This window comes from Penicillium longicatenatum (assembly GCF_028827895.1).
Source record: "Penicillium longicatenatum strain IBT 33135 chromosome Unknown contig_2_segment0_segment0, whole genome shotgun sequence".
Classification (NCBI taxonomy): Eukaryota; Fungi; Ascomycota; class Eurotiomycetes; order Eurotiales; family Aspergillaceae; genus Penicillium; species Penicillium longicatenatum.
Window position 1 is genome coordinate 1242415 of NW_026643120.1, and position 26726 is coordinate 1269140.

The window sequence follows — 26726 nt, forward strand, 5'->3', positions numbered from 1 at the left end:
ACTGCTGCAAAACGCACCAGATCGAACGGAATCTCCTGAAACCCCCGCTAACCAAGACCAAGCCAAGACCAAGAACTAAAAGCTTGAAAAACGACCAAGCATAGGTGGGTGGGCCAGTGACTCTAAGCGATGGAGGCAGCGCAAGAGTACTAGGTAAAGTCAAAGATTTTCCGTCTCGTGCCATGTCACGACAAGGGACACGATGGGCCCAACTCCTCCAACGCGTATTAAGTTCAATCATACAGTGAGTTATTTTGGTCGTTTCCTTCACGCACGTCAGCGACTGCCCTTTACTGGACTTGGCTGACAATCTCGCTGGCACGAGACAGGCTCTCAACCATTTGCTGGCACTCCTTCCGCCGGCGGGTGGTGTAGTCGCTCTCCTTCAGAAGGTCATCCAGCTCGTTGTTGCGGTACATGTTCTCGAGGAGCTCGCCCTGCATTGTGTCCTTGGTGAATCTAGAGAGCTAGTCAGTACAGGCATGGAATATTCAAAGCTGAGGGATACATACTGCACCAGGGTGTACATGACTGCCTTGGGAACCATGTCGATCATGGTGCGCTTCACAATGTTGAAGTAAGAGGTAATCAGGAGCTCTGTCCCAAAGGTTAGTAAGCCGGCCCACTAAACATAGAACAATATCATGACACGTACTAATAACCTCCACCTCGGTGGCCTCGCGCTCGGACAGACTGGCAGAAGCCTTGAGGGTCGGTGGCGGCGCCTCCATGGCAGCCATCTTCTTCTTGTTCTTCGAGGCCCAGAAGCTACCAAAGAATCCGCTTCCATTGACAGCCTCTCCAGTAGTATCCAGAGACGGGCTGGCGGCACGGGCAGGTAGGGGCTTGCCAGTCTTGGGGTCAACCTGAGTAGGCTTGGCGGCGTGCTGGCGCTCATTCACAATAGACATAGCCTATAAAAAAGTCAGCTGTCTGGATTATTCGGATCAGGGCTTAGAAGCTTACGCGGTGTCCGTTAAGGAAGTCAGGGTGACCGGTGTTGATATAAGTTGCTTCCATGGCAATCAAGTCCTTGACCAGCTTGGTCGTGGGCTCCATGCACTTCTTGAAGAAAGCAATAACCACAGCATGGAATTTCTCCTTCAGCATGGGATAGCGACGGAACAGCTGCTTGGTCAAAAGTTGACCCAGGATGCGAACCAGCTCGTCAAAGACGAGTGAGATACACTTCACACTAGGCTCCTCCAGACGCTTAATCTGTTGCTTGACAATCAACTCAAAAGCAGTGGTGCCGACGAAAAGTGCTGGGGATGAACCAGATGAATTGTAAAGGATGGTGCGAATATCAATATCCTTCACTTGGTCGAAGGGATCAACGGCCTTGATACCGTTCGAGTAGAGCTCGTGGAATACGAAACTGATACGAGCACCACCTGACAATTCAATGCTTGATAGCTCCTGGTTGTTTCCTTCTAGGACAGTGCGGTACTCGTTGCTGAACTCCGTAATGATGTTGAGAATAATGTTGGCGCTGTTGCCAAGCATCGAGTCACCAAGCTGCGACAGCTCCGAGGTGTATTTCTGAAGGGAAGAGGAAATGCGACCCTTAATATCGGGCAGGGTTTGCTTAATGTGCATCATGAGGATCTAGATAAGAATTCGATATTAATTTGGTGACACTACCTCTCGTCGCAAGATGAGGAAGACTTACCAGGTTCAGCTTCCGAGCCAAGTACGGAGTTCCACAGTACGAGGCCTTGTTCCGGTATGCCTTGTGGTTCTCAAAGAAGTTCTTCTCGTTCTCCAGAGCGTAGGCAATGAGCTTCTTGTTCTCAATATCACGCTGACCACGGTTAACAACCGGCACGTATCCAAGGCGCAAAGGGATAATCCGTCCAGCGAGAATATCCACCACATCGGTACCGTCGTCCATCAGGTCAACCTTACTCAACACACCGATAGTGCGCTGTCCCTCCGGGTCCACCTCACGAGCCAACTTCAGGCCGTCAGAGTTGGCCAGATCCTGGTTGGCCGAGGTCACGGCCAGAATGATGGCATTGGGCTTGCTGATATACTTGAGCACCATATCCTTGATCTGACGTTCGATATCCTTGGGCTGGTCTCCAACGGGGACCTTGGTCAAACCTGGCAGATCAACCAAGGTCAGGGTGAGGACGTTGGGCGAGTAGATGCGTAGGTTGATAGGAACTGGCGAAATTCCAGCATTTTTGCCAACTTTGGTCTCTGTCTCACGGACAATCTCCTCGCGGATCTTGTTGAAGTCAAAGAACTTCTCGCCTGGCAAATGCAGGAACTCTCCATACTCGTCAACATTGGACTCGCTATCCGTTGTCTCCAACTTTCCGTCGCCGTTCGATTGGGTGGTAGCTGCCTTGTTGATCAGCTGCAGAATAAGAGGTCTCCGGGTAACAATTCCTGAGCCACGGGGCAAGCTAGAAGTGAAGAAGCGGGTGGTTAGCAATGGCTGACGACGACAACGGGAAGGGCCCCGCCACCGCCGCGGCGCAGGAGATTCGGCAATGGGAGTTCCCTCAATAATGGAGTATGGGCGCATACAAATCACGACCGACGATGTTCTCTAGTACTGAACTTTTTCCGCTTGACTGCGATCCGACAACGGCAATTTGGGGCAGATCGATCGGGTTGTGTACCTAAAACCAAACCAGCGGTGTCAGTCCGAAGGCCAGACCACGGTAGCCGTATATAGAAGCTCGCATATACTCACACCAACTGTGGAGAACACATCCTGAAGCTTGTTAACCAGCGAAATCAGGCTGGGATCGTTCACGTTTATCCTGCGCACTATGTTAGCTTGGCCGTATCGGAGTGGAGGGGGACAGGGGGGTTCCGGGATGCGCACGAGTAGCCGGTGGTCGGGCTTGCCATGACAGGCGATATGATGAATAACCGGGCTAAAGATTTAAATCTGAAGTTGTTTATTCCCTTGCAAGTTCCAACGAGGAAGCAAAAGAAAGCAAACCGAAAGATGGGAAAGCGGAAGTGTGTTTGTTGGTGTGAGAGCAAAGGCGGTGGAGATGAAGAGTGGCGGACGTAGGCATCCACTTGTTATGTATTGGTCTAGACTTCTGATTGGAAGTTAGGTATTAATCTACATCTCTGCCGCCTGATTTGACTACTTCTAATGAAATAGCTCTATCATATTCTTTCTAAAGAAGTCTCTCTGCCCCAAATAAGAAGATTGGTTTGAACATAACTACAGGGTAATGTGCTAGTGAAAGGCCGGAAAATACAAAATGTACGCAAAATGCAAAAAGATGTCTACTCGTCGGAGACAGAAGCAAAACGGTCCGACATAGACTGCAGGATCTTCTCGTACTTGGCCGAAATCTCCTCCTCGTTGTCGGGCACCTCGAACTTCATGTTCCGCAGGGCATTCTGGAGGTCACTGGTAGCATCGCGGACCTTGCTCCATTGCTGGCCCTGGGCGACAGCCTTCTGGGCCTCATCGTGGTAACCCATGAATGCCTTCATCATATACTCAGTCTTCCACAGAGGGCAGAACTGGTCGTAGTCACTGTAACCGTTCTGCTGGAGGAAGTCATCCTTCAGCATAGCAGCCACGTCCAAGGTGATCTTATCCGAGTCACCAAGAGCCGCCTTACCGACGAGCTGCACAACCTGATCCAGATCCTCAGACTTGGACAGCAATTCACGGATGTGGTCACGCAAGCGGGGGAAGTCTGGGTTGTGTTGCTCGTAGTATTTGTCCAGAACGGAGTTGTACTTGCTGTAAGACATGGAGGTGTTGACCGAAGGAAAGTGCTTGCGCTGGGCAAGCTTCTTGTCGAGACCCCAGAACACCTGGACGATACCCAGGGTACTACTGGTGACGGGATCGGAGAAATCACCACCAGGCGGGCTGACGGCTCCGACAATGCTGACACTGCCCACACGCTCGGGGCTACCCAGGGCGCTGGACTTGCCGGCACGCTCGTAGAAAGAGGCGAGCTTGGCTCCCAAGTAGGCAGGGAAACCCTGATCAGCAGGCATTTCACCCAGACGACCAGAAATCTCACGCAGAGCCTCAGCCCAGCGAGAACTGGAGTCTGCCATCATAGCGACGTTCTTGCCTTGGTCACGGAAGTATTCTGCAATGGTGATACCGGTGTAGATGGAAGCTTCACGGGCAGCCACAGGCATGTTCGAGGTGTTGGCGATCAGGCAGGTACGCTTCATGATAGGCTCCTTGCGACCGTCGACAGTGATAGACAGCTACAGGCATAATGTTAGTCACCTTAACACCACAACGATGTCATCTGGATATACTTGCCTCGGGGAAATCCATCAACACTTCAGCCATCTCGTTACCACGCTCACCGCAACCCACGTAGACAATAATATCACTGTTCGAGAACTTGGACACAGACTGGGAAATGACAGTCTTTCCACATCCGAAAGCACCGGGGATACAGACAGTGCCACCCTGGACACTGGGGAAGAGTGCATCCAGCACACGCTGCCCGACAATGAACGGCGCATCGGCAGAAAGTCTGTCGCTTACGGGACGGGGCACACGGACGGGCCAAGTCTGCATCATGCCGTATTCGGTCTTCTTTCCCTCAAACTCGACTTCCAGCAGATTTTCCGTGACGGTGTAGCTACCGGCTGGGCTTATCCGAGTAATGGTACCCCGGGCACGCGGGGGCAGGAGGATCTTGTGCTCGTTCACCAGGCTGTTCTCGAAAACGATACCCCAAATGTCACCGCCGGTAATGTGGTCGCCAACCTTGAAGCCAGCGGGCTTATACTCCCACTTCTTCTCACGGTCCAGCGCATTGACGGAAATACCACGAGGGATGTAAATACTCTTAGACTTTTCGGAGATGGCCTGGAGGGGTCGTTGAATACCATCGTAAATTGTCTCCATCAGACCGGGTCCGAGCTCGACGGACAGGGGCTTACCCGTCCGAGTGACGGGATCACCAACAGTCAAACCAGCTGTTGTTCGGGAGGTTCATCAGTAAGCAATGCCATTGAGGGGGTTTGTGGACCGGGGGTATACGTGGCCCGGATAAGGGAGGTGTTCGTACCGGTTTCTTCGTAGACCTGAATAGTAGCTTTATCTCCTTCAATGCGAATGACTTCACCAACCAGCATGTCGTGTCCGACGTTGCACTGTCGAATTTCGGCGATCAGCACAGGTTCGGAGGTGAGAGCTTTGGGGGGACCTTACCAGCTCGTACATAGCACAACCGATCATATGCTCGGCGACGACAACCGGTCCGGAGACCGAAAAGATCGCACCTTGCTCATGCTTGTCTTCAGAACCCATCGTGGAGGTGTTTGAAGTGGATGTGGAGGAGATGGGGGAGGTGGAGGTAGTCGAGTTGGTTCGAGCGGGCGAGTCTGGAAGCGGTGGCAGCTCGGGCGGTGGAGGTGTTGACGCACGATGCTCCTTAAGCTCACGTCTGCTAATTAAGTCCAGAAGGGACGGCCGACTTTTCAGTAATGGTCTTCCCAAACCTAACATCCGCTGGCAAAGAAGAGATCAAGGCTTGTGTAAGATCGATCAGGGCGATCCATTGAGGTTGCCATGGGCCAATCCACGGGGGAGCTGAGGTCGTGGAGTCCCCCTAAGCTATCATCCAATCCTCTGTCCGGGATTGGCGCTTCCCGGCCAATTTTCAGTTTAAGAAAACAAGACACCATTGTGGCTGGTGGAATTGATACTTTTACGTTTGTTAGGGGCGGACTAACCTTAGAGGATGTAATTTATAAGTCCGAGGTACCTCTTTAGATAGGTAAGCCTCCTGCACACTAGGCTCGACTATGCCTCCTTAATGGTCAAGGTAGCTGTTAGATTGTTAATAATTTTGCATGGATGTGAATTAAGTCCTTCATCCCTATAGGTACTTGCATGGGTGTAGATATTTGAATGTACATGTCTGTCTCACTGCCGAGTTTACATAAGTTTTATGGGGACTGTCAATCTATACATATAAATACCCACGATTTTATGAAATCATCCCAAATCTTTGAAATCGACTTTTCTTCCAACCTTAGAACATGTCTTTTTCCAATATACCTATCATGCCTACCTATGGATACTTACTATCTAAAAAGCAATGTACTATATCTATTTGACTGGTACCCCTTTCCCATATGTAGGTTGCCGGTGTCGTTCAGGGCTAGTTGACCGCCATGAGATCTATCAATCAGGATGAATGAGTCTAAATATAAGTCGCATGCATATATGTCCTTAGAATACAGATATTGATTCATCAGGTATATTTTCTGTCCTATCCGATGCTTGGATCCATGATGTAGTGATTTGTATTCGACTAAATCCTATTATCATAGATCTTAAGCCCTGTGACTCGCGAGTAATGGCGCCAACATCCACTACCGCGATGACTCTTACAAGCTTGTGTAGATTAACCCCAGCGTTTTTGCGAAACCTAGTTGATTTTCATTTTATCAAGGAAGAATACCCAAGCATACACTATTATGACATGTAAAGACAGAAGAGCAATCATCCCCAATGATACGATACCATTTTACTCCGGGACACCCCACATTATGCTTGGGTCTGGGCGATAACCGATTGTGAGCATCATAAATTTACTTCTAGAGATCACAGTCAGCCTCCATTTAAGAGTTTTTTTTTTTAAGATAACATACTCCACATCCCTCGCAGGAGCAGTTGCCACTGGTACAAGTGCAACCGTGAGGACCGGTGCAGGTGCAAGAGGATCCACAGCCACAACCCATGGTGAATTTGGAAATTTAGGTAGTTGGATAAATTGAAGAGTTTGTTTTTGATCGTTGATTAGTGGTGAATATGCGAAAAAATAAAGCCATCGAGCGGACCTGGAGCATCTTTTATATGGTAGCTCTCCCCCTGTAGGACTAACAGCATCATGATGTCGTCAGTGCGGATGGTGAACCGTAGGTTTTCTTTGGAAAGTAAGTGGGAAGGCGGAGCTTGAATCCAAGGGACGATACAGTCATACTAAAGAGACCTACCGGATATTACCTTGTAGGGGTTGGGGTATTTAAACGCAAAGTCGGATAGTCAGTATCAAAGAGCTGGTGCGTAGTAATCATATTTCACGCAGCTCCGGAATCTTCTATAAACGAGTCATCGCGACGAGTAGCTCAGCTGATAAATGGCAAGTGGAACATGTGTATCTCTCCTTCTCAAACATCATACCGGACTTTCGTTTCTTAGGTAATTTTCAATCCTTGTGACTGTGAACTGAGTTTCTTGTGACCCGAGAGTAGATCGCATCACTGATAAGCCCGCATCTCCGCCCAACCCTTGAGAAAGCAGGAGGGGAGAGAGATACCCGCACTTCCAAGAACCTCAACCTCCTGATGCTCTTCGGATTCCATTTCAAACGATAATTACTCGAGACTTCTCCTCGAAACCCGAGTCTTTTCCCGCTAAGCTCCTAGGCACCTGGAGCTATCCCCGGTCATTCCCTATCCGCCACTGGTCTGCTCACCTGGTTCTTCCCAAAGAGCCAGGGAACTGGGCAGATCCTGAAAACGGTCGACCTGGCCGACAATCCTCCCCCACCGATATATCATCCCCGACGACCCTGAATTTCCTTTGCCCCTCGAAACCATAGCTCCTAATCCCAGATCCGCCAACGCCCCATCCACCCAGCTCTTCTCCGCAACCTCCCAGCCTCCGCCCGAGACCGCTACCTCCCCGACACCTAATCTCCGACGCCGCCGTCTTCATTCAAGCAGTCCCGAGACTCCTAGTTCCTCAGCAATAGGAACTGGAATAACCTCGCAGCTGGAAAACCCAAGGGCCGGTGACGTTGCGGCCCAGGACCAAACTCATCAACTCGGCCGAACCGACGGCCACCATCGTTCCCGCAAGCGCCGGCGCCTGCTCAACATGCGTGCCGATGGGATATCAGGCACTAATGGCTTTTCGCAGGCTTCTAACGGGACCAGCTCGGGGAAAGCCAGCCTGAATGGTCAGACGGCTGCGTCTGCAAATGGCGAGCCCCATGCTAACGGAGCGGGGAAAGCTCCAGCTAGCCAAACATACTATGGTCACAACCGAGAGGAGGTGACCCGGATCTTAATTCAAACTTTGTATGAGCTGGGTTACAACGGGTCAGCCTCCGCGTTGAGTGCAGAGAGTGGCCATCAACTGGAGACAGCTGGCGTTGCTACTTTCCGCAGCGCGGTGCTAGGTGGGCGCTGGTCTGAAGCTGAGAGGATCCTGATTCAATCATTCCGGAATGGTGGAAAGAATGGTCAGGAATCGGTACCCGAGGAGACGCTGCTACTCGCAGAGGATGCGAATAAAAACGAGATGCTCTTCTATTTGCGCCAACAGAAATTCTTGGAGCTTCTGGAGGCACGCGACTTGGGTGCGGCACTAGGTGTTCTACGGCAAGAACTAACGCCGTTGAACTACGACATCGATCGGCTTCACGCTCTTTCCAGGTAATATATTCTCCGAGGTTTCTATTTGGCATATATTCTGATGTTTGATTAGTCTGCTTATGTCGCCAACTGAGCGGTTATATGACCAAGCAGGGTGGGATGGTTCCACCAGGGCATCCCGAGAACGCCTCCTTGCGGACCTATCTAGTAAGGCTCTATGATTTTATAATCCTCGGCCACTGCTAATCCCGGTATAGAATCAATCTCCCCCTCAGTCATGATCCCTCAACACCGCTTGGCTATCTTACTAGATCACGTGAAACAAAGTCAAATCAATAACTGCCTATACCATAATACCGCCCAACCACCATCGCTCTATTCAGACCATCTCTGTGACCGGAATGACTTCCCACTAGAAGTAGGCATCGACCTGACCCAGCACACAGATGAAGTCTGGTATTGCGGCTTTTCTCACGATGGCACCAAGCTAGTCACTGCGGGCAGTGACAAAATGGTGCTCATATATGATACGGAAGACTTCACAGTACTCCACAGATTGAGTGACCATGGCGGTGGGGTTGTATTTGCTAGTTGGAGCCCGGATGACACAAAACTCATCACCTGTTCCCAGGACAAGAAAGCACGACTATGGAATGTCGAGGTAAGAGTTCCCCGACGCCAACGTACTTTCGGTTTACCTGTTCTGACTGACAATATTCCCATAGACTGGCCGCTGTCTTCTTACCATCGATCACCATTCCGAACCGGTCACATCTGCCGGCTGGGCACCAGATGGAGAGTCTTTTGTGACCTCCTCTTTCGACCGGAGCTCACAACTATGTCACTGGAGTGTTCGTGGATCGCCTTTGCACATGTGGAAAGGTGGATTCCGAGTGCAAGACTGCGCGATCAGTCCCGATGGGCGGAGATTGGTCGCGGCAGACACGGATTCAAAGATACACGTTTTTGATTTCCGAAGCTACGAAGAAGACTACTGTCTCTCCCGGTCCAGCAAGCCGACATCCCTCGCAATCAGCCGAGACTCAAAGCATCTGCTTGTGAACTTGAAAGAAGGAGAAATCCAATTGATTGATCTCGAGACTGCTAGCGTGGTGCGACGTTTCAGTGGTCAGAAGCAAGGTGAATGTGTGATTCGCAGTACTTTTGGCGGAGCTGGTGAGAATTTCATTGTCAGTGGTAGCGATGGTAAGTGACATCCTCGACTCAGATCTATTGGTGCTTGCTGACCCGCCTCTAGACTCAAAAGTCTACATTTGGCACAAAGAGAATGGGTCTCTTGTAGAGAGTCTTGATGGGCATTCCAAGGGCTGTGTAAATTCAATATCGTGGAACCCAGCGGATCCCACCATGTTTGCCTCGGCAGGCGATGACCGCGCTGTGCGCATGTATGTTTGCGTCTTCTTTTCGTTTAGGTGACAGTGCATTTCCGCTAACGTGCCTACTCAGTTGGTCTCGAGAACGCAATCGCCATCGCTCAACAGGAGGACTTAGTACTCGAGGTGTCTCAACGAGTGGTGCCCCACGGACCAGCGCCGTAAGGTCAACATTTACATTTTAGTGCCGCCATACTGTTACTTGGCACACCTAGCTTCCGGCTAGCAAGACTGCTTATGGTTCGCTGTTCTCCGTTTGGCTTGCCTTGTGTGGCATGGCATGGCGCTTTTCTCTTTCTGCAAGGCCCACGGTACACACTGGAGCCTCTTGATTCAAAGATCGATAAATCATATTTGGCTTCAGTCTTACTTTTCCTCGTTATTGCTTTTCTCATGGAAGCTCTTCTCTCCTACTTAACTTCGTATACACTATAACCCGAATCTGCCCTGCCCTCTGTCATTTCATGACAGCTGTTTTCTTTTCGAGCATCTCAGTGAATACAGGAACGGCGCCATTCCATCAATTCGTGAGGAGCTGTGGTCCTGTCATTGCCCTAGGTATAAGTTCCACATACCTTTTTTGTCTTTCGTCATTTTTGTTGGCTTGATCGGCGTTTCAGCTGAGATTGGAATTGGAGATGTCTTTTCGTTTGACTTGTAAGGGTTGTTCGTGTCCATCTAGGCGTACTTTTCATTGGGTTTAAGCATAGTTATATTAGGTCACCTTTGAATATATCAGCCCTCTGGCTACCTTTCTCCCAAAAGTATCTTTTATAGAAGTGATATTCGTCAAAACAAGCATTCCAAGTTTATCAGTCTCCTTCCCGTTACCTTAAAGATCGATCAATTCCAGCTGTCAAACACCTCTCTTTTTCCAAGCATCTTCCAACCTTTCGCCCATACAAAGTACCAATTCTCGGGCTGTCATGCCATACCCAAGACCCGATTTCGTTACCTAGCCTGGTTCGATGACAACAAGTTCATCGGCATCTTCCCTTTTCCTGCCACCTCTTTCCCCCTTTCGACTGAATCTAGGGACTAGCTCGGCTATCGATCCATTCCTCAATGCAGGTTTGAAGACAATGCCAGACAACGATGGAAATTCTTTTCGAGGAGGATCATAAGTTGTGCGATGTCTAGAAGAAGTTGGCCCACGATTTGAAGATCAAATCACAGTACGAGGCTCAAGAGGAACAGAGGGAGATCACCACAGGCAATGTCAAGTTTCTCGGCTGCATAATTAAGTACTGGAAAGGCTCGGCTCGTTTTCAACAAGCCGCACGACTCCAAGAGGTGGTAAGGGGCGTCAATCTGGAAAATGCGTCAGAAGGCTCCAATGATCGAACCTGGTATCGCAGGCTGTTCCCCACTGCACTAGATACGAATGCCCGTCTACGTTTCCAATATGCATGCAGCCCTGTAAATCATTTACTTCAAGAATGTTTGTAAATATTGTTCAAATCCATCATTCATAACTCCTAGCAGACAATAATCCGGGGTAAACTAAAATGGACCAGTAAAAACATGAAATAAGATGTTGCTCAGGCCTCCATGTGTCAAATTCGAAAGTGATATTATCATGAGAGTGCAACCTGCGAGATTATCTGACAATTTTGGGCTGAGTGGTAAAGTGTTAGTGGTTGTGGCGATGGTCGACTGGTGACGTTGCATTCTCACAGAATTATTCTCTTTTCCCTTTCCTCCACGCGAGATCCATCCTTGCATTGATCTGTGCAATCTTTGATAAAGAAAGTCCTCAAGTGCTCAAATCAAGTAGACTTGAGAGAGGTTCCCAGAAATCAATCGAATGGGCATAGCCTCGGGGCAAATTGTAACGCAAGTCACTTTTAGTTCGTTCAAGTAGCGAGGGCTAAGTACAGGGTCGTATCGTTTATGAGAGCAAATCCGCAACTGCAGAAAGATGACATTAGTACATCGACAATCAAAATTGAAGATCCTATGCTCTTGGACTCACCATTCATGGGCATCTCATCGATCTGGGTGGAGTAGTAAAGTTCGATATCACGCAGGATGCGGACGTCTTCACTAGTGACAAAGTTGATGGCCACACCCTTGCGGCCAAAACGACCAGATCGACCAATACGGTGAATGTAGTTCTCACGGTTGGTGGGGAGGTCGTAGTTGATGACAAGAGACACTTGCTGAACATCGATACCACGGGCCCACACATCAGTGGAGATCAGGACACGAGAGTTGCCCTGGCGGAAATCCTGCATAATGCTATCACGCTCCTTCTGAGGCATCTCACCGTGCATACTGGATACAGTGAAATTGGCCTCGCGCATCTTGTCAGCTAGCCAGTCGACCTTGCGGCGGGTGTTGCAGAAGATCACGGCTTGGGTGATCGTCAATGTGTCGTAAAGATCGCAGAGAGTGTCGAACTTCCACTCCTCCTTCTCAACGGCAATGAAGTATTGCTTAATACCCTCCAGGGTCAACTCATCACGCTTGACCAAAACGCGCACGGGGTCTGTCATAAACTTGGTTGTCATATCCAGGACGTCGTAAGGAAGAGTGGCGGAGACGACCACAACCTGTGTTGCCGGCGGAAGGTATCGGTAGACATCGTAAATCTGCTCTCTGAAACCGCGGTTGAGAAGCTCATCGGCCTCATCCAGGACGAGCATCTTAATGTGACGGGTACGAAGGTTGCGGCGGCGGATCATATCAGCAACACGGCCCGGAGTTCCAGAGACGACGTGCTGGCCATAGTCAAGCTTGCGAATATCCTCGCCGATGTTGGTTCCACCAATGCATGCGTGACATTGGACATTCATGTAATCGCCAAGGGCCATGATAACGGACTGAATCTGGGTTGCGAGTTCACGAGTGGGGGAAAGAACCAAAGCTTAAGATTCCATGTTAGCACCCAGCCACCAATTCGAGTTTGAAGTCCAATGTACCTTGGGTTTCGCGGACAACAGTGTCAATGACCTGCAGAGTACTGATCGAAAAAGTCGCAGTTTTACCGGTACCGGACTGGGCCTGCGCAATGGTATCACGACCTTTACAGATCTGAACGATAGCGCGCGACTGCACAGCCGAGGGGGACTCGTATCCATAGGCGTAAATTCCTCGGAGCAAGCTCTCCTTCAGGTGCATGTCCTCGAAGGTCGGGGCCACCGTGACCTCCTTGGAGGTGCTGAACTCCATGCGCTCTGGGCTGTCATTAGAAAGGCTCACTTCACCAAGTCTGGGGATCGCGCTTACCTTCGGCGCGTCGGTCGATTCCGTCAGCCATGATGATATGATTCAGTTCACGGCAAATGAGAGATATGGTATTTGAAAATGATAGGTACCAATGTGAAGCGCTACAAGTTCGACTTTTTGCGATGGGAGCGGTCCGGTCACATGACCACCCGCAAAGCTGCAGCTCTGGGTTCCGCGAACTTCTTCACTTCTTGACGTGTGTACACCAGGTTTCCGTTCACTTCGTGTATCAGGGCCAAAATTACCAATAAACCAGTCGCATAAACAAAATGCTTCTTGAAGACCAGCGATTCATCCACGAGGATCTCGAGCGGCTAGAGCAGGCCGTTGCTGATCGCGTGGCCGACAAACCTCGAAATGTAAGTTCGCCGAAGCATTGGTACGAAAAAGACTGCGAGCTCACAATCATGTTTCACAGATCCGCGAGAAACTAGCCAACGACCATGAACTTGCCAAATTCTTAGACCGAATTGAGGTGCAGTCCAAGAGACTGCTGGAAATCTACAAGGATGCCGATGGCCTGCGCGAGAAGGAGGTGCAGTCGATTTCCACTGGCGATCAGTTCGAGGAGTTCTACAAGCAGCTGGATGAGATCAAAGATTTTCACAAGCGCTACCCGAACGAGCCAGTCGACAACCTCGAGCAAGCATATAAACGACATCAACCCGCCGAAGGCGAATCATCTTACATGGAGATCGATAATATGTTCACTGGCGAAGAATGCTTTGGACAATACATGGATCTGACTACTAATCATGAGCAATACCTGAATCTCCCGGGAGTGAAGCGCCTGAATTACGTCCAATATCTCGATGTCTTTGATGTATTCACGCCACCGACCATGAGCATCAAGCGGAAAGACAAGGTTTCCGATAAATACTTCCGTTATGTTGGTGAAGTTGCGACTTACCTCGAGGGATTTTTCAAGCGAGTGAAGCCTCTGGAGGACTTTGATGCGTTGATTGCCAGCTTCGACGAGGAATTCGACAAGCAATGGGCAGCAAAGGAAGTCCCCGGCTGGGCTGATGAACAAGTTGCTACAGAAGGATCAGGCGAGGGAATATGGTGTTCAGACTGTGAGAAGGAATTCTCCAATGAGAATGTCTACCGGAACCACTTGACTGGCAAGAAGCACATCCGAGCTGCAGAGGCTCGCAAGGCTGCTGGCACATCAAACGAGGACTCCAAACCATCTGCAAGCACACCTGCGAAATCTTCCCTTGCGAAGGATTTAAAGGAGCGTGCTGTCGCTGTGCGAGAGCATCGTGTGCGTTGCTTCACAAACACACTTAAGGAAGAGCGGGAAGCTACAAGACGCAACGTCGTACGCCGACAAGGTTTGACCGAACGTGAGCGGCAAATGGAACGTGAGGCTTTAATGGCTGAGCCTGAGTCATTTGGTGAGGGTCGTGGTGGTGATCAGTCTGATGATGAAGAAGACAAGGAGAAAATCTATAACCCACTGAACCTACCACTGGCTTGGGATGGGAAGCCTATCCCTTACTGGCTGTACAAGCTGCATGGTCTCGGAGTCGAGTATCCGTGTGAAATTTGCGGAAATTACGTTTACATGGGTCGACGAGCATTCGATAAGCATTTCTCGGAGGCGAACCATATTTACGGCCTCAAATGCCTGGGTATCACCGCAAACACCAACCTTTTCCGTGAGATTACCCGCATTGAGGACGCAATGCGACTTTGGGAGAAGCTGGAACAGGATCGCAAGAAGGAGCGAGACTCCCGGGACAATGTCGTGCAAATGGAGGACGCCGAGGGTAATGTCATGCCCGAGAGAATTTATCACGATCTCAAAAAGCAAGGCATTCTTTGATTTACGCATACCTTACATTTTGTTCTCTCTTTTTGTTGTCGGGGGGCAAGGGTGTCAATACTACAGAAAAGCTTGGAGTTGGGCGAATGGCATGGCACGTTTTTTCTCTCTCAAAGAGACATATCATTTTCAATGGATAATAGTTCTCATATGCAAATTAGAAAGGAATTAGTCTGAGACTCTGAAAGGCATGCATCTGGGTCTAGGACTTGAACCTTGCTGATTCAATTCTGAGGATGAATTGAAGCCATATAATACCACATCTTATGGCCAGGGTATAGAAGAGTCTTCAAATTGCAAGGGTCTAGGGTAGCTTGGCAACGAGTCACCTTCAAATCAATGTATTCAATCTTTATCTTGATTTAAGTTTCGTTTTCTACGACATGCTTAACCTTTCCAACCCAACTGCTTCAAATCTGTAGATCATCACGTGCTTTCGTGTTCCATGGACGCGATCCGCTTCCAGATTTCGCGTTTCCACTTGTCTTGTCTTTTCTTTCGCTCCACTATTCACTGGGTGACGAACAGGAAGATATCACCATTCCTATGTGATTCTCTCACTTCAATCCCCAATGGGATTCAAATTCGCCTTTTTAGGCGACCTTCTATCGAGCCTTGAAGCCAACCGAACGGCCAAGGCGGCTTCGGCGAATAGGAAGGATGAACCGGACTACCGGACCATTGCACAATGGTTTAATCGACATGATCGTCATATCAACCACCCGGAAACAGACAGGCTGGCACTGCTATCATCCATGTTCCCTGAGAGACGACCAGACCGAGTATATTGGCTCCAAGCCACCTCACTCACCCGCGTTATCGGCCGCTGCTTGGGCTTAGGGTCTTCACGAATATCAGAACTAGATCAATGGCGAAAGCCTGGAGGTCCAGACTTGGGTCAATGTGTTGAAAATGTGATGCGTCAAGCCGAAAATGATCAGCATGACCGCGAGGTCTCAGTTGAGGAGGTTGACGAAGCTCTCAACATGATTGCTTCGAGGTGCCGCTTTTCCGGTCCCCAGGTTCGTCGTCAACATACTGCGGTAGACGTAGATACAGTTCTTTCATCTCTGTATCGTCGATTGACCAGCCGCGATGCGAAATGGCTCACTCGTATGATCTTGAAGAGCTACGGTTCCGTTACGCTCCCGGAGAACTATACATTGGAGAGGTTTCATTTCCTCCTTCCTCAACTCCTGCAATTTCAGAACACTTTTAAAGGAGCCCTAGAAATGCTTAGCTCCGAGCCGATGAACCACTTCCCACCCCGTCCAGATCGAAAACTGGCTGCTAGTCTCTGTGCCACTGCACTGGACCATATACGCCCACGGACAGGAATCAAAGTTGGAAGACCTGATTACTTCAAAGCACGAAGCATCAAACATTGTCTTCAGATCTCAGGTCGCCGCCGTATGAGCATTGAAAGGAAATATGATGGCGAATACTGCCAAATCCATATTGATTTTGCAAACAAGCATACTCCAATTCAGATTTTCTCTAAGAGCGGCAAAGACTCTACGTCAGATCGGTCAGGGATCATGTCAACTGTGGAGGAGTCGCTGCACATAGGCAGTCCTCAATGCAAATTCACGCAACGTTGCATACTCGAAGGAGAGTTACTCGTCTGGAGCGACAAACGCGGTGAGATTGCAGATTTTCATAAGCTCCGCAAGTTTCTATCGCGGTCTGGTACTTTGATTGGTATCGACAGCGATTCTCCACCCCAGCCATATGAGCATTTGATGATTGTCTTTTATGACATACTCCTCTTAGATGACGATGTCTGCTTGAGAAAGCCCCATCGTGAAAGACGGTTAATCCTGGAAAACATGGTTCATACAATCCATGGTCGATCTGCGATTGCTGAACAAGAAATTTTGGACCTTGACCAGCCAGAGAGCTACCGTTGGTTAGAGGCCAGATTTTCAAATGCAATAACCCGGCGGTGGGAAGGACTTGTGTTGAAGGCCTGTGACGAGCCCTATTTCTCCATGTGTCCTGCTGGTGTGAATAATTCCTCCGGTCGGTGGATCAAACTAAAGAAAGACTACATTCCAGGCCTTGGGGATACAGTCGACCTTGTTTTGATTGGTGGATTCTATGAAGCCACGGATGCTGCAGCTCTTCGATTTCCTAAAAGACTAAGTTGGACAAACTTCTTGGTTGCTTGTCTCTTGAACAAAGAAGATGTCCTCCAGTCCAGAGAACTTCCTCGATTCCGAGTCATAGACGTGGTTGGTCGTCATTGCATGCATCGTAATTTAATGGAATCCCTCAATCAATTCGGAGAATTCTGCGCGCGAGATCCGGAAGATTTCCACGATTTCAAAATTGACTATGGACACGACAGTCTCCCTAAAGTGACCAAAATCTTCAAGAAACCATTCGTGGTGGAGTTGATGGGCAGCGGCTTCGAAAAGCCTTCTGGTGCCAGGTACTACACGCTTCGCTTTCCGCGTATTATCAAAATTCATACGGACAGAGGCTTCGAAGATGCGGCATCTTTCCGAGAACTACAGATTTTAGCTGAAGAAACCAGGTCTGTGCCTACCGCAGACTCATTCGAGGAGAGAGAACATTGGTGCAAACGCCTCAAGGTTGGCAGTGGGCTTAACGAGTATATTGTGCAGAGATCAAAAAGCCCACCTTCCCGGAGTTCGAGCATTGAGGCAGATTTTCCAGAACCTCAAACCCCAGTCCAAACAGGGAATGATGAGGTGCTTTGTCTTGCTTCGCTGCCAAGTTCCCCTATACATCAGCCTTCGTCCCGGAGCACGAGCAATCAACGATCGAGTAATTTCGAGAGTCATCATGCTTTGTATATCGACGAGACACTGCTGCCGATTGACCTCGAAAATTCCCTTCCCGAAGCCAATGTCTTGACCGAAAATAATAATTTGTCCCAGCGACAAAAGTCCAGCCAAAAAGATACCCATTATGTTGAGAATCCGGCTAAAATAACGAATTATCTCGAAGGAAGGATGAACGGTCCAGCAGCAACTAGCCTGATCTCCATTTATGAGGAAGTCCCAGTCCAACACAAAACACTCGGAGCAACCCCTATCAAATCACCTTTAACCACAATTCCAATCTACATGTCAAGTAAATCAAAAGAAAAGATCTGGGAAATTCCCGGAGATGCCCCTCTTCATGATTTCTTGACATTTATAGGGTCGGACAAGACAATGACTGCATTGTCTGAGTCTAACCCCTCCGCCGCTTCCAAGGGCATGGCATTCGGTATTGTTCTTGTGAACATAGCCGAGAGATCACTAGGCAGAGAGATCCACAGAGCAGCTACGGCTGTGTCTCTTGCTACCAAACAATCATCATGTCCTCCCAAAGGAATGATTTTCTTTTTGGACTCTCATTTTCTGGAACAGGATATCTGCTCTGAGGATATCAAGTATTGTTTACGGAATACCTGGGCTGAACTTGGGAAGCTGTTTTACTATGCTTGTCTTCGATGGGATGTGTCTCAGACTCCGCCGACACAATTGAACCGACTTGCATCTGGTGACGCTCCTGATTCCGCTGAGGTGCAATATAGGAAAGTCCCGGCTCCTCTGGTCAGCTTTGATCAAGATGAGATCTTGGCGTTAGGAGATTATGTATCTATCAAACCGCCATTGCTTTTCGCTGGGTAGAAGACTCAAGTTTCTGGAGTTGAAGGTAGACAAGTTTGGTTAGGTACGAAGCATAACGCGGACCTCACGGGTATCAATATCCATTTCAAGGTTCCTTCTAATATTGTTTGAAGATAAGAGAACTCGTAATTATTAATGACCAGGGTAACACTAAACGCCACGCTATCATGACAATAAGATGACCTCCCGAATACAATAGACTAACCGCCACCTTCCCGTCTAGCCCGAACATCACTCATAAGTGCCCTCGCTTCTTCCACTTCAAACCCATCCTGACAAAGTTCCCCTGCTAATAGATCCGCGCGATCGAGGTCACCATGGCGCAAAGCATGCTGCGCCAGCCACAAGCGGGCTCTAGAAGTAGTTGCCGTAGGGCCAGTGCCATGGTGCCATGTTTCACTAGCGGTGTAGTCATCATTCTGCATAGCAAGTGAGGAAGTCCTCGGACGAGGTTTCCGGCGACGTTGCTTAGGTACATCGTCTCCATCATCGGAATTCTCAGCTTCATCGCTGTGGGTAGCATGCTCAGAAGAAGAAGAGTACTCATCCTCATCATCCGAATTTCCTTCCTCATTCACGGGGGCACCGCCAGATTCTTGTTGCAGGGTCAATTCCATGTAAGCGGACGCTTCTTCCTCATCACCTAGTCGTTCGTAAAGAGTTGCGATCTGGTGTAATGTTTCTGCGTCGAGGATCTTCCGGGTACCAGGACCGGGACTTGAACCGATGCCTGAACCACCGTCTGCGTAATAGGCCCCAGCAACAAGGGCACGTTTCAGGGCTTGGATACTTTGCTCGACGCGGCCCATCTTTGCATAGCATGACCCTACTGCCTGCCACATTTTTGGATCGTATGGCTGCAGAGCGGCTGCTCGTTGGTAATAGAACAGGGCGTAGAAAGACATATCGAGGACTTCATATGCTTGGCCTAGACCGTACCAAGCGCGGTAGTCTTTGCGATTGACATCAACAGCACGACGGTATGATTCGATGGCAGTATGAGTGTTTTTCATCTCGATGTACTCGTGGCCCATTAGGGTCCATGCCGACAAGAAGTTGCGATCGAGCGTCAGGGCACGGCGGAAGTACATCACAGCTTTCTCGTGCTCGGATTTCAGAGAATAGTAGTTGCCCACAACACAGCACGTTTCAGGGCGGAATTTGTCGGTGGCAATCGCAATCTGAGCGACGAAGGCCAGTTGAGGGCGTGCACCCATGACATATAGTATATTGGAGTAGTGATCAAGGCTATCCAGTCGGTGTGGAGATGTGGCCAAGATTTCATTAAATATCTCCGCCGCTTTGTCAAAGTCTGAACATTGTTAATACCTGAGACTGATACACTGAATGTTATTAATCTTACCTTTATCGTGGTAATAAAGCAGCGCCTCTTGCGTTTGGAGGAATGCATTGGTAGGGAACAATGTTTGAAGCTGGTGAAGGTCTTTGTATGTCTCGGGTGTGGTTTGATAAAGTTCCTGGCTGCTGTAGGTGTGGAAAATTAGGGTCATGAGATTCTTGGGCAAACGGTCCACGATTTGTTTTAGCTATAAGCGTTGTCAGGTTCGATTTCAAATGGGATTGGGTAAACGCCTTACGTCTTCATTGTTGGCCAAGAGGTCACCCAGCTCTTGCCAAGCCCCCCAATGGAATGGGTTCTGATGCACGCTCTGGATGAGCCACTTCTTCGCCAGTTCCTCATTTCGCCCTTTCAGTAAGACAACTGCGTATAAGTATTCGAGCCATCCTTGTCCCTGATCGTCCAGTCCCCTAGCACTTCGCTCCGTGAGCCAGCCTTCCAAGCCACGGGCGAGATCCGGTAGTTCTCGATTAACTGCCATTCCACCATCCGCTGGGCCCAACACCATCTCTGTTTCCTCATCCTTGCGCTTCTCTCCAGCCATGTATTTCGCATAGAGTGCAAGAAATAGCGACTTTTGACTGATTTTTGGGTACGGATTGCTCCGCGGTTGGCCTTTCGAGGCTTGGAATGGTGATGATTTCTCCTTGCCCTTGAGTGATGTGCGGGGTTGTTTCGATTTCGAGTTGGGAGAGGACACAGAGAGAGGTACTGGAGGTGTAGTTGGAGGTAGAAACACGGCTGCACAGCGGTCATATTCCCGAGTGTCGAAGTATGATTTGGCCAAGAGGTATTTGTGGGATTCCCGGGCTTCTAAGGCCGCTTCGGTAGGATCTTGCGCGCCTAAATATGGGTTAATTGGCGGCAGCGGAGGCTCCGCGATATCCATTGGAGATTCAGGATCGGTATCTCCATGGTCGACCGGTAAAAGAGAGTCTAGCATCTCCGCTGCCCTAGATGGTAATAAGCTTGTCAGCGTCGTTCAGTGAGACACGGTACAAATTAGGTGTGGGTGTACCATTTTGATGATTGGTATAGACATCGCTCTGAACATTTTATCGCAGACTCTTCAAACCGAAACCTGAGTTCTTGGATGATTTCCTCGGTGATCTCCATCGTTGCCATCTCTAATAGGGCAGTGCGGGGGTAATTCGGAGAATTAATTTGAGATTGAGAGATTGGCAACTAAGTCGAGTCAATCATTTAACATCTGTTTTTCCCAGCAGCCTTGGTTTCGGTTTGCGCAATGGAATGTTGAGGCATGAAACTGTCGCAATGGCAGGCTCGGGCAGCGGCGCGTGTTGATGCGACGGGCGCAATGCAATCGGCAATTGACTTTCTCAGCCTAGGCGAAGACCAATACCTATTGGCTAGCTGAGCGAATTACCACAGACTCGTCAATCAAAGCAGATCGCTAAAATTGTTGAGAACGAGAAATAATCCATAGAGAAACAATAAGTTCAGTCACGAGGAGCAACTGCAGCTGTCAACACCAAACAGCACAAACACGCCAAGCCTCGAGTCCCTCCGCGGGGGAATTTAAGTGCAATAGTCAATTCCACTATTACGCTAACTCCCTTCCTCATCCTTTCCCTCCCCCTATTCAAGTCATAATGGCTCAAACTACCAAGCGCGCAGATTTCGAGGCCGTCTTCCCCAAGCTGGCTGAGGAGATTATCAGTCATGCTAAGAAGTACAACCTCCCCGATAACGCTCTAGCGTGGTTCGAGAAGGTGAGATTAAATCCATATAAGCAATTCGGCCACAAACCTCATTGGACCCCATGCTGACGTTAGGATAGTCCTTGTTTGCCAACGTTCCCGGTGGAAAGTTGAACCGCGGTCTTTCAGTTCCCGATACCGGCCTCGCCCTCCTGCAAAAGCCCCTGAACGATGAACAATTCGAGCAACTGAGCATTCTGGGCTGGCTCACCGAGCTGCTCCAGGCTTTCTTCTTGGTTAGCGATGATATGATGGATGGCTCCATCACTCGCCGTGGTCAGCCCTGCTGGTACCGCCAGGACGGTGTCGGCTTTGTCGCCATCAACGACGCCTTCATGCTGGAGTCCGCCATTTACCTCATCTTGAAGCAGCGTTTCCGCTCCCACCCCGCCTACATTGACCTTGTCGAGCTCTTCCACGAGACTGCCTGGCAGACCGAGCTGGGTCAGCAGTGTGACCTGATCACCGCCCCCGAGGATAAGGTCGATCTCGACAACTTCTCCATGGAGAAGTACATGTTCATCGTTACCTACAAGACTGCCTACTACAGCTTCTACTTGCCCGTGGCTCTTGCCTTGATCTACTTGGAGCTGGCTACCGAGGAGAACCTTAAGCAGGTCCACGATATCCTGATCCCTCTGGGCCAGTACTTCCAGATCCAGGACGACTACCTTGACAACTTCGGTGACCCTGCCGTTATTGGCAAGATTGGTACCGACATTCAGGACAACAAGTGCTCTTGGTTGATCAACCAGGCCATCCAGCGGGCCACCCCTGAGCAGCGCGCTGTGCTCGATGCCTCATACGGCCGCAAGGATGCTGCTGAGGAGGCCAAGGTCAAGGCCATTTTCAACGAGATGGGTCTGGAGAAGGTGTACCAGGACTACGAGGAGAAGGTTGTTGGTGAGCTGCGTGAGAAGATTGCCGCAGTGGATGAGACCAAGGGTCTTAAGAAGGAGGTCCTCGAGTCCTTCCTGGCCAAGATTTACAAGCGCACCAAATAAATAAGTAGACGTAAAGGCGCTTTGGGAAGAAAAGTTGATAAAGTTGATACCCGGCGCTTTGGCGTGACGACACGACGCATAATTGCGATTTCGGCTCATATGTGAATGTGAATATGAATTTGGGCTTTGAATCCATCTTGTACGAATTTGATCCTTTCGAGTAGAATTGCCTGGAAAGCGGTGTCTTTGATCCAAACTAGGTAAATATCCACAACCTGTACAATTGTCTGTCAATGCTCCAAGCCTCATTCTCTCCATACACATACAGTATGCAATGCAAATGTAGATCCGATCTGACTCGCGGCCCGCCCCACTTGGCCGACGTTGGCGCTGCACTAAATCCCGGCTCGTCTCCAGTTCATCATCTTTCCTTCAACCTCGACAATGATCTCAACACGATGCCCCTGTCCCTGCACTTCTTCCTGACACCCCTCGCACAACCATCAGTTCTAAGTGTGGCACTATGGCTACTTCTGCTCTCGGACATCGCAGTCGCTGACAGAGAAAACGATTTCCGCTCCGAGAAATATGCCCATGGCTTTGAAGGCCCTTTCCCGCTGCAGCATTACTCATCTGCGAGTGTGTCAGGCCCAATCTTGAACTACTGGGAGAAAAGTGTTGCATGCGATGATGGGTTACATACCTTTATCTCGCCACGCGGGGGATCAGTACGCCATTCTGGACCCATGATTATGGATAATCAGGGGCATTTGGTGTGGTTTAAGGAATATAAGACGACTTATAATGCCAATGTTTATACTTATAAGGGGCAACGGTATTTGACATTTTGGGCGGGTGATGATCAGATTCGGGGGCATGGGGAGGGGATACTATATATGGTGAGCTTCGGGACGAGGACAGAAATATTGGGTTGAAAGTAGGCTCACGGGGTATACAGCTCAACTCCAGCTACGAAGAAGCATATAAACTCCACGGTGTAAATGGTGTTGCGGCAGACTTGCACGAATTCCATATCACTCGTGACGAAACGGCCGTCTTTACAGTCTATGATATCAAATCCGTTGACTTGACCTCAACAGGTGGAATGGAAAATGGCTGGATCTACGATGGCGTCTTCCAAGAGATAGACATAGAAACTAACGACCTCCTCTTTCAATGGCGTGCTTCAGATCATTTCTCCTTCCGCGAGGTTGAGCGCAGCAGCGAAGGGACCGGTGGTTCAGAAGAAGACCCGTGGGATTGGTTCCACATCAATAGCATCGACAAGGACGAAAAAGGCAACTTCCTCATATCCTCACGGTACCTGAATTGCCTCGCGTATATCGACGGTGTGACCGGCGATGTAATTTGGAAGCTCGGCGGGAAGGAAAACTCATTGACCGATCTATCAGCGGGCGCAGCGACAAATATAAGCTGGCAGCACCATGCGCGATTCCAGCCCCAGTACGATACGAAAACGACAAAAGCGATATCCATTTTCGATAATTCGTCGCGCGGGAAAGGTGCACCGGAGAACACCAGTCGTGGATTAATCGTCGATATAGACGAGACGAACATGACAGTCGCTGTCCGCACACAGTATTGGAATCAATTCCCGATTAGCAGCCAGTCGCAGGGCTCAATGCAGGTCTTGGAGAACGGGCATGTATTGCTTGGCTATGGCTACAGCGCTGCGTGGACGGAGTTTGGAGCTGACGGGGACGTGCTTTGTGAAGTCAATTTGGGCCCGAGAGAGTTATTCGATCGAGGCGATATCATCTCCTATCGAACCTTCAAGCAGAAATGGGTTGGAACACCTCTGACTGCGCCTAATGTTGCATTGTCTGGTACTACGGCGGCTGTTAGCTGGAACGGGGCGACGGAGGTAGCCACTTGGGTTTTGCAAGGATCTCATGTTAATGTGACAGACCCCGAGTCCACGGATGAGGATGGGATACACAAATACTCGAGTGGGGATATTGCCGATACCGACTTCCAGTTCATCTCTGCTGTGCCTAAGACAGGTTTGAGACTAAATTCCCCATCCCGGATATACCATACCGCACATTGCGCATTGTTGCCCTTGATGGAACGGGAGGTTTCCTGGGAAAGACAAGGGCTATGCAGTGGGCGCCCGAGAAAATGAATGAGGAAGTTGCGGTGTTTGCTGGTGATGAGGAAAAAGAAACGAATTCGGAGCATCGCATCGCACCCGTGATGATGTTCGGGATTGGTTTCATGAGCGCGGCAGCAATCTTGCTTTGCGCACGGCTCGTCTGCAAGTATGCCTCCAGATATCCTAGACCAACCTTTAGCCGCAATCATGGCAAGGGCAAGGGGTGGCAGGCGGTTCAATCAAGCGAAGAGCTCGATCAGATGGATGACCTCAGCGACTTGGAGTTGGGGGAACGAGATGAAGACCAGTTATTGAACGGCAGTAGAAAGAAGAATTGATTTTCTCTGTCTTGGATCTTTGATTTGTACATTACAAGCCTATAACATAATCACGCCCATACCTCCAGGTCTCCTGTCCAAGCGATCCGGCTCATCCTCATCCTCATTGACCACCGGATCTACCCAGGTAATTGAAGAGGTAGTAATGAAGCTGGCCATCGCCACGGCCGAAGCGAAGCTTTTCAAGGAATAGCTCATTATCTTGAAGATGAAGTGCATTAAAAACATCGAGCCCAGCCTGATGAAATATATGTCTGTCAGCTCAGAAAAGAAATACCGAGGCAAAGAAATCCTACCTTTTTCGCCAAGATAAGTGCATCGTTAATGAGACCCTGCAAACGCTCCTGGAGATTCTCAGTGTTTTCCGTCGCATAGTAATACAGATAAGCTGTTCGAATCACGTCACGGGAGTGCGAAAGCACCGCAGAATCGATGCAGTAGAAGGAGACTAAATCGGTAATCTTCCGGGTTTCCAAATCTTCAACAACATATGCCCATACCACCCGGTTGCTAGCTTTCGTCTGGGCTTCCAACAACCAATGCCTTAGCTCATCTATGCTGAACGCTGGTCCGATGTCGAATCGCTGCTGATACCACTCCAGCAGTTCATGGACGGCGTCCAGGTCATCCGCTTGCATGAGGCGCAGACCAGGTGTTAGAGTAATGCTTGGCAGATGATACTTTGCGATCTGCCGGGCTTTGGTGGAATTCGCTGGCAGCTGCGAAAGGCAGACTCGTACAGCTTGGGCCAGTTCAAGGCGCGATGATAGTATCGGCACGACGCTACCGGGGTAGGTAAGATTGCCGCAGCGGTATAGATGGCCTGGTAGATGCCTTGGAGGTAGCAGCGTCGGGTGATTTCTTTTATCAAGAGTGGCGTCAGACGTTTTGAGCGAAGCTTTTTGTGAATACACAGAAAGTTGATTTCGATTACTTTGATCGCTTGGGCATAAACATTGATGTTGGTCGATACACCGGTGATGAAAGCGACTAGTTTTTGAGAAGCAGAAGCGCGGACGGCGATATTCCATTGCTTTTGCCAGCCTGGAGCTGTCAAGGCCCTGCGCGTCATTTGATGAGTATGATGGAAGAAGACCTTGATGAGGAAAGAATTGACTGACCATCTCAGAAATACTGGTGAGTAGTTGAGTCGGAAGGATGAATCATCATCCTCAACGTAATGGTTTGACAGCAATTCATACAATTCGCCTACCTCCTTCTCATTCTCTGGGTCGATTGTTCCCCACTCGAAGCCATCCAGTAGTGGGTAGGGTTCTTTGGGTACTTCGTCTTGATTGACGACTTTGATAGGCCCTCCCTTACTTTCCCCGTTCTCGTTGAATTGTGGCACCGGCTGTGTCTTCCAAAACTTGTAAGATTCATCATGTTTTGGTTTGTCAATGTCGCTTGGGCTCTCTGTCATGAGCTTCGCAAATAATTCGGATATCGTTGCTCGGCTTGACTTGGTAAAGGATGGGCCTGTTTCTGTCGTCAAAAACTGCTGGATTGGGCTCCTCTCTTTTGACTCGCCGTTGCTGGGCAGGTAATTCTGCTTGCTTGGTTTCTCCATTTTGTTTGGAATCTGTGGGTTATTCCCTCCAAAGTTATGGCAAATCTCAACAAGTTAGAATCCTGGCAGGTTTTGCGATAATCAATAGAATATCCGTCAGGGGATGGGAGGGGGAGATAGATGGAGACGTAAAGCCTTTACAAACTACTTTTTCTCCGCTGAGTCTGTTGTTTGCTTATCTTCTCTGTAAACAAGCTAGGCACAGTGATGGTAATTGCC

General features: G+C 49.4%; 10 protein-coding genes across 10 annotated transcripts; 5 read left to right on the top strand and 5 right to left on the bottom strand.

Annotated features, from left to right (window-relative positions):
• Positions 1 to 290: 290 nt before the first annotated feature.
• On the bottom strand, positions 291 to 2868 carry N7484_002994 (dynamin-like GTPase vpsA; the record flags this gene model as incomplete). Its single annotated transcript, XM_057113414.1, has 8 exons — positions 291 to 459; positions 513 to 597; positions 656 to 914; positions 967 to 1608; positions 1673 to 2414; positions 2539 to 2633; positions 2708 to 2777; positions 2843 to 2868. The coding sequence occupies 8 exons, from the start codon at positions 2866 to 2868 to the stop codon at positions 291 to 293; spliced, it is 2088 nt and encodes a 695-aa protein (XP_056973554.1).
• Positions 2869 to 3261: 393 nt separating this feature from the next.
• N7484_002995 (H(+)-transporting V1 sector ATPase subunit A) lies at positions 3262 to 5275 on the bottom strand (the record flags this gene model as incomplete). The annotated part of the gene is made up of 4 exons (XM_057113415.1): positions 3262 to 4215; positions 4295 to 4941; positions 5034 to 5118; positions 5177 to 5275. 4 exons carry the CDS (start codon positions 5273 to 5275, stop codon positions 3262 to 3264), a joined length of 1785 nt encoding a protein of 594 aa, XP_056973555.1.
• Positions 5276 to 6866: 1591 nt separating this feature from the next.
• N7484_002996 (WD40 repeat domain-containing protein) lies at positions 6867 to 10081 on the top strand (the record flags this gene model as incomplete). The annotated part of the gene is made up of 8 exons (XM_057113416.1): positions 6867 to 6871; positions 7591 to 8415; positions 8468 to 8562; positions 8613 to 9016; positions 9081 to 9561; positions 9614 to 9761; positions 9823 to 9910; positions 9965 to 10081. 8 exons carry the CDS (start codon positions 6867 to 6869, stop codon positions 10079 to 10081), a joined length of 2163 nt encoding a protein of 720 aa, XP_056973556.1.
• Positions 10082 to 11640: 1559 nt separating this feature from the next.
• On the bottom strand, positions 11641 to 13011 carry N7484_002997 (ATP-dependent RNA helicase eIF4A; the record flags this gene model as incomplete). Its single annotated transcript, XM_057113417.1, has 4 exons — positions 11641 to 11660; positions 11725 to 12618; positions 12674 to 12928; positions 12981 to 13011. 4 exons carry the CDS (start codon positions 13009 to 13011, stop codon positions 11641 to 11643), a joined length of 1200 nt encoding a protein of 399 aa, XP_056973557.1.
• A 238-nt stretch (positions 13012 to 13249) lies between these two features.
• Positions 13250 to 14811, top strand: N7484_002998 (SF3a splicing factor complex subunit PRP9; the record flags this gene model as incomplete). Its single annotated transcript, XM_057113418.1, has 2 exons — positions 13250 to 13339; positions 13399 to 14811. The coding sequence occupies 2 exons, from the start codon at positions 13250 to 13252 to the stop codon at positions 14809 to 14811; spliced, it is 1503 nt and encodes a 500-aa protein (XP_056973558.1).
• Positions 14812 to 15383: 572 nt separating this feature from the next.
• On the top strand, positions 15384 to 18458 carry N7484_002999 (ATP dependent DNA ligase domain protein; the record flags this gene model as incomplete). The annotated part of the gene is made up of 1 exon (XM_057113419.1): positions 15384 to 18458. The coding sequence occupies one exon, from the start codon at positions 15384 to 15386 to the stop codon at positions 18456 to 18458; it is 3075 nt and encodes a 1024-aa protein (XP_056973559.1).
• A 200-nt stretch (positions 18459 to 18658) lies between these two features.
• Positions 18659 to 20943, bottom strand: N7484_003000 (anaphase promoting complex subunit CDC23; the record flags this gene model as incomplete). Its single annotated transcript, XM_057113420.1, has 4 exons — positions 18659 to 19770; positions 19822 to 20005; positions 20057 to 20771; positions 20837 to 20943. 4 exons carry the CDS (start codon positions 20941 to 20943, stop codon positions 18659 to 18661), a joined length of 2118 nt encoding a protein of 705 aa, XP_056973560.1.
• A 488-nt stretch (positions 20944 to 21431) lies between these two features.
• On the top strand, positions 21432 to 22543 carry erg20 (bifunctional (2E,6E)-farnesyl diphosphate synthase/dimethylallyltranstransferase; the record flags this gene model as incomplete). The annotated part of the gene is made up of 2 exons (XM_057113421.1): positions 21432 to 21551; positions 21620 to 22543. 2 exons carry the CDS (start codon positions 21432 to 21434, stop codon positions 22541 to 22543), a joined length of 1044 nt encoding a protein of 347 aa, XP_056973561.1.
• Positions 22544 to 22776: 233 nt separating this feature from the next.
• N7484_003002 (arylsulfotransferase family protein) lies at positions 22777 to 24937 on the top strand (the record flags this gene model as incomplete). The annotated part of the gene is made up of 3 exons (XM_057113422.1): positions 22777 to 23382; positions 23442 to 24453; positions 24504 to 24937. The coding sequence occupies 3 exons, from the start codon at positions 22777 to 22779 to the stop codon at positions 24935 to 24937; spliced, it is 2052 nt and encodes a 683-aa protein (XP_056973562.1).
• A 103-nt stretch (positions 24938 to 25040) lies between these two features.
• N7484_003003 (Glycylpeptide N-tetradecanoyltransferase) lies at positions 25041 to 26507 on the bottom strand (the record flags this gene model as incomplete). The annotated part of the gene is made up of 3 exons (XM_057113423.1): positions 25041 to 25175; positions 25234 to 25656; positions 25725 to 26507. The coding sequence occupies 3 exons, from the start codon at positions 26505 to 26507 to the stop codon at positions 25041 to 25043; spliced, it is 1341 nt and encodes a 446-aa protein (XP_056973563.1).
• Between the last annotated feature and the right edge of the window lie 219 nt (positions 26508 to 26726).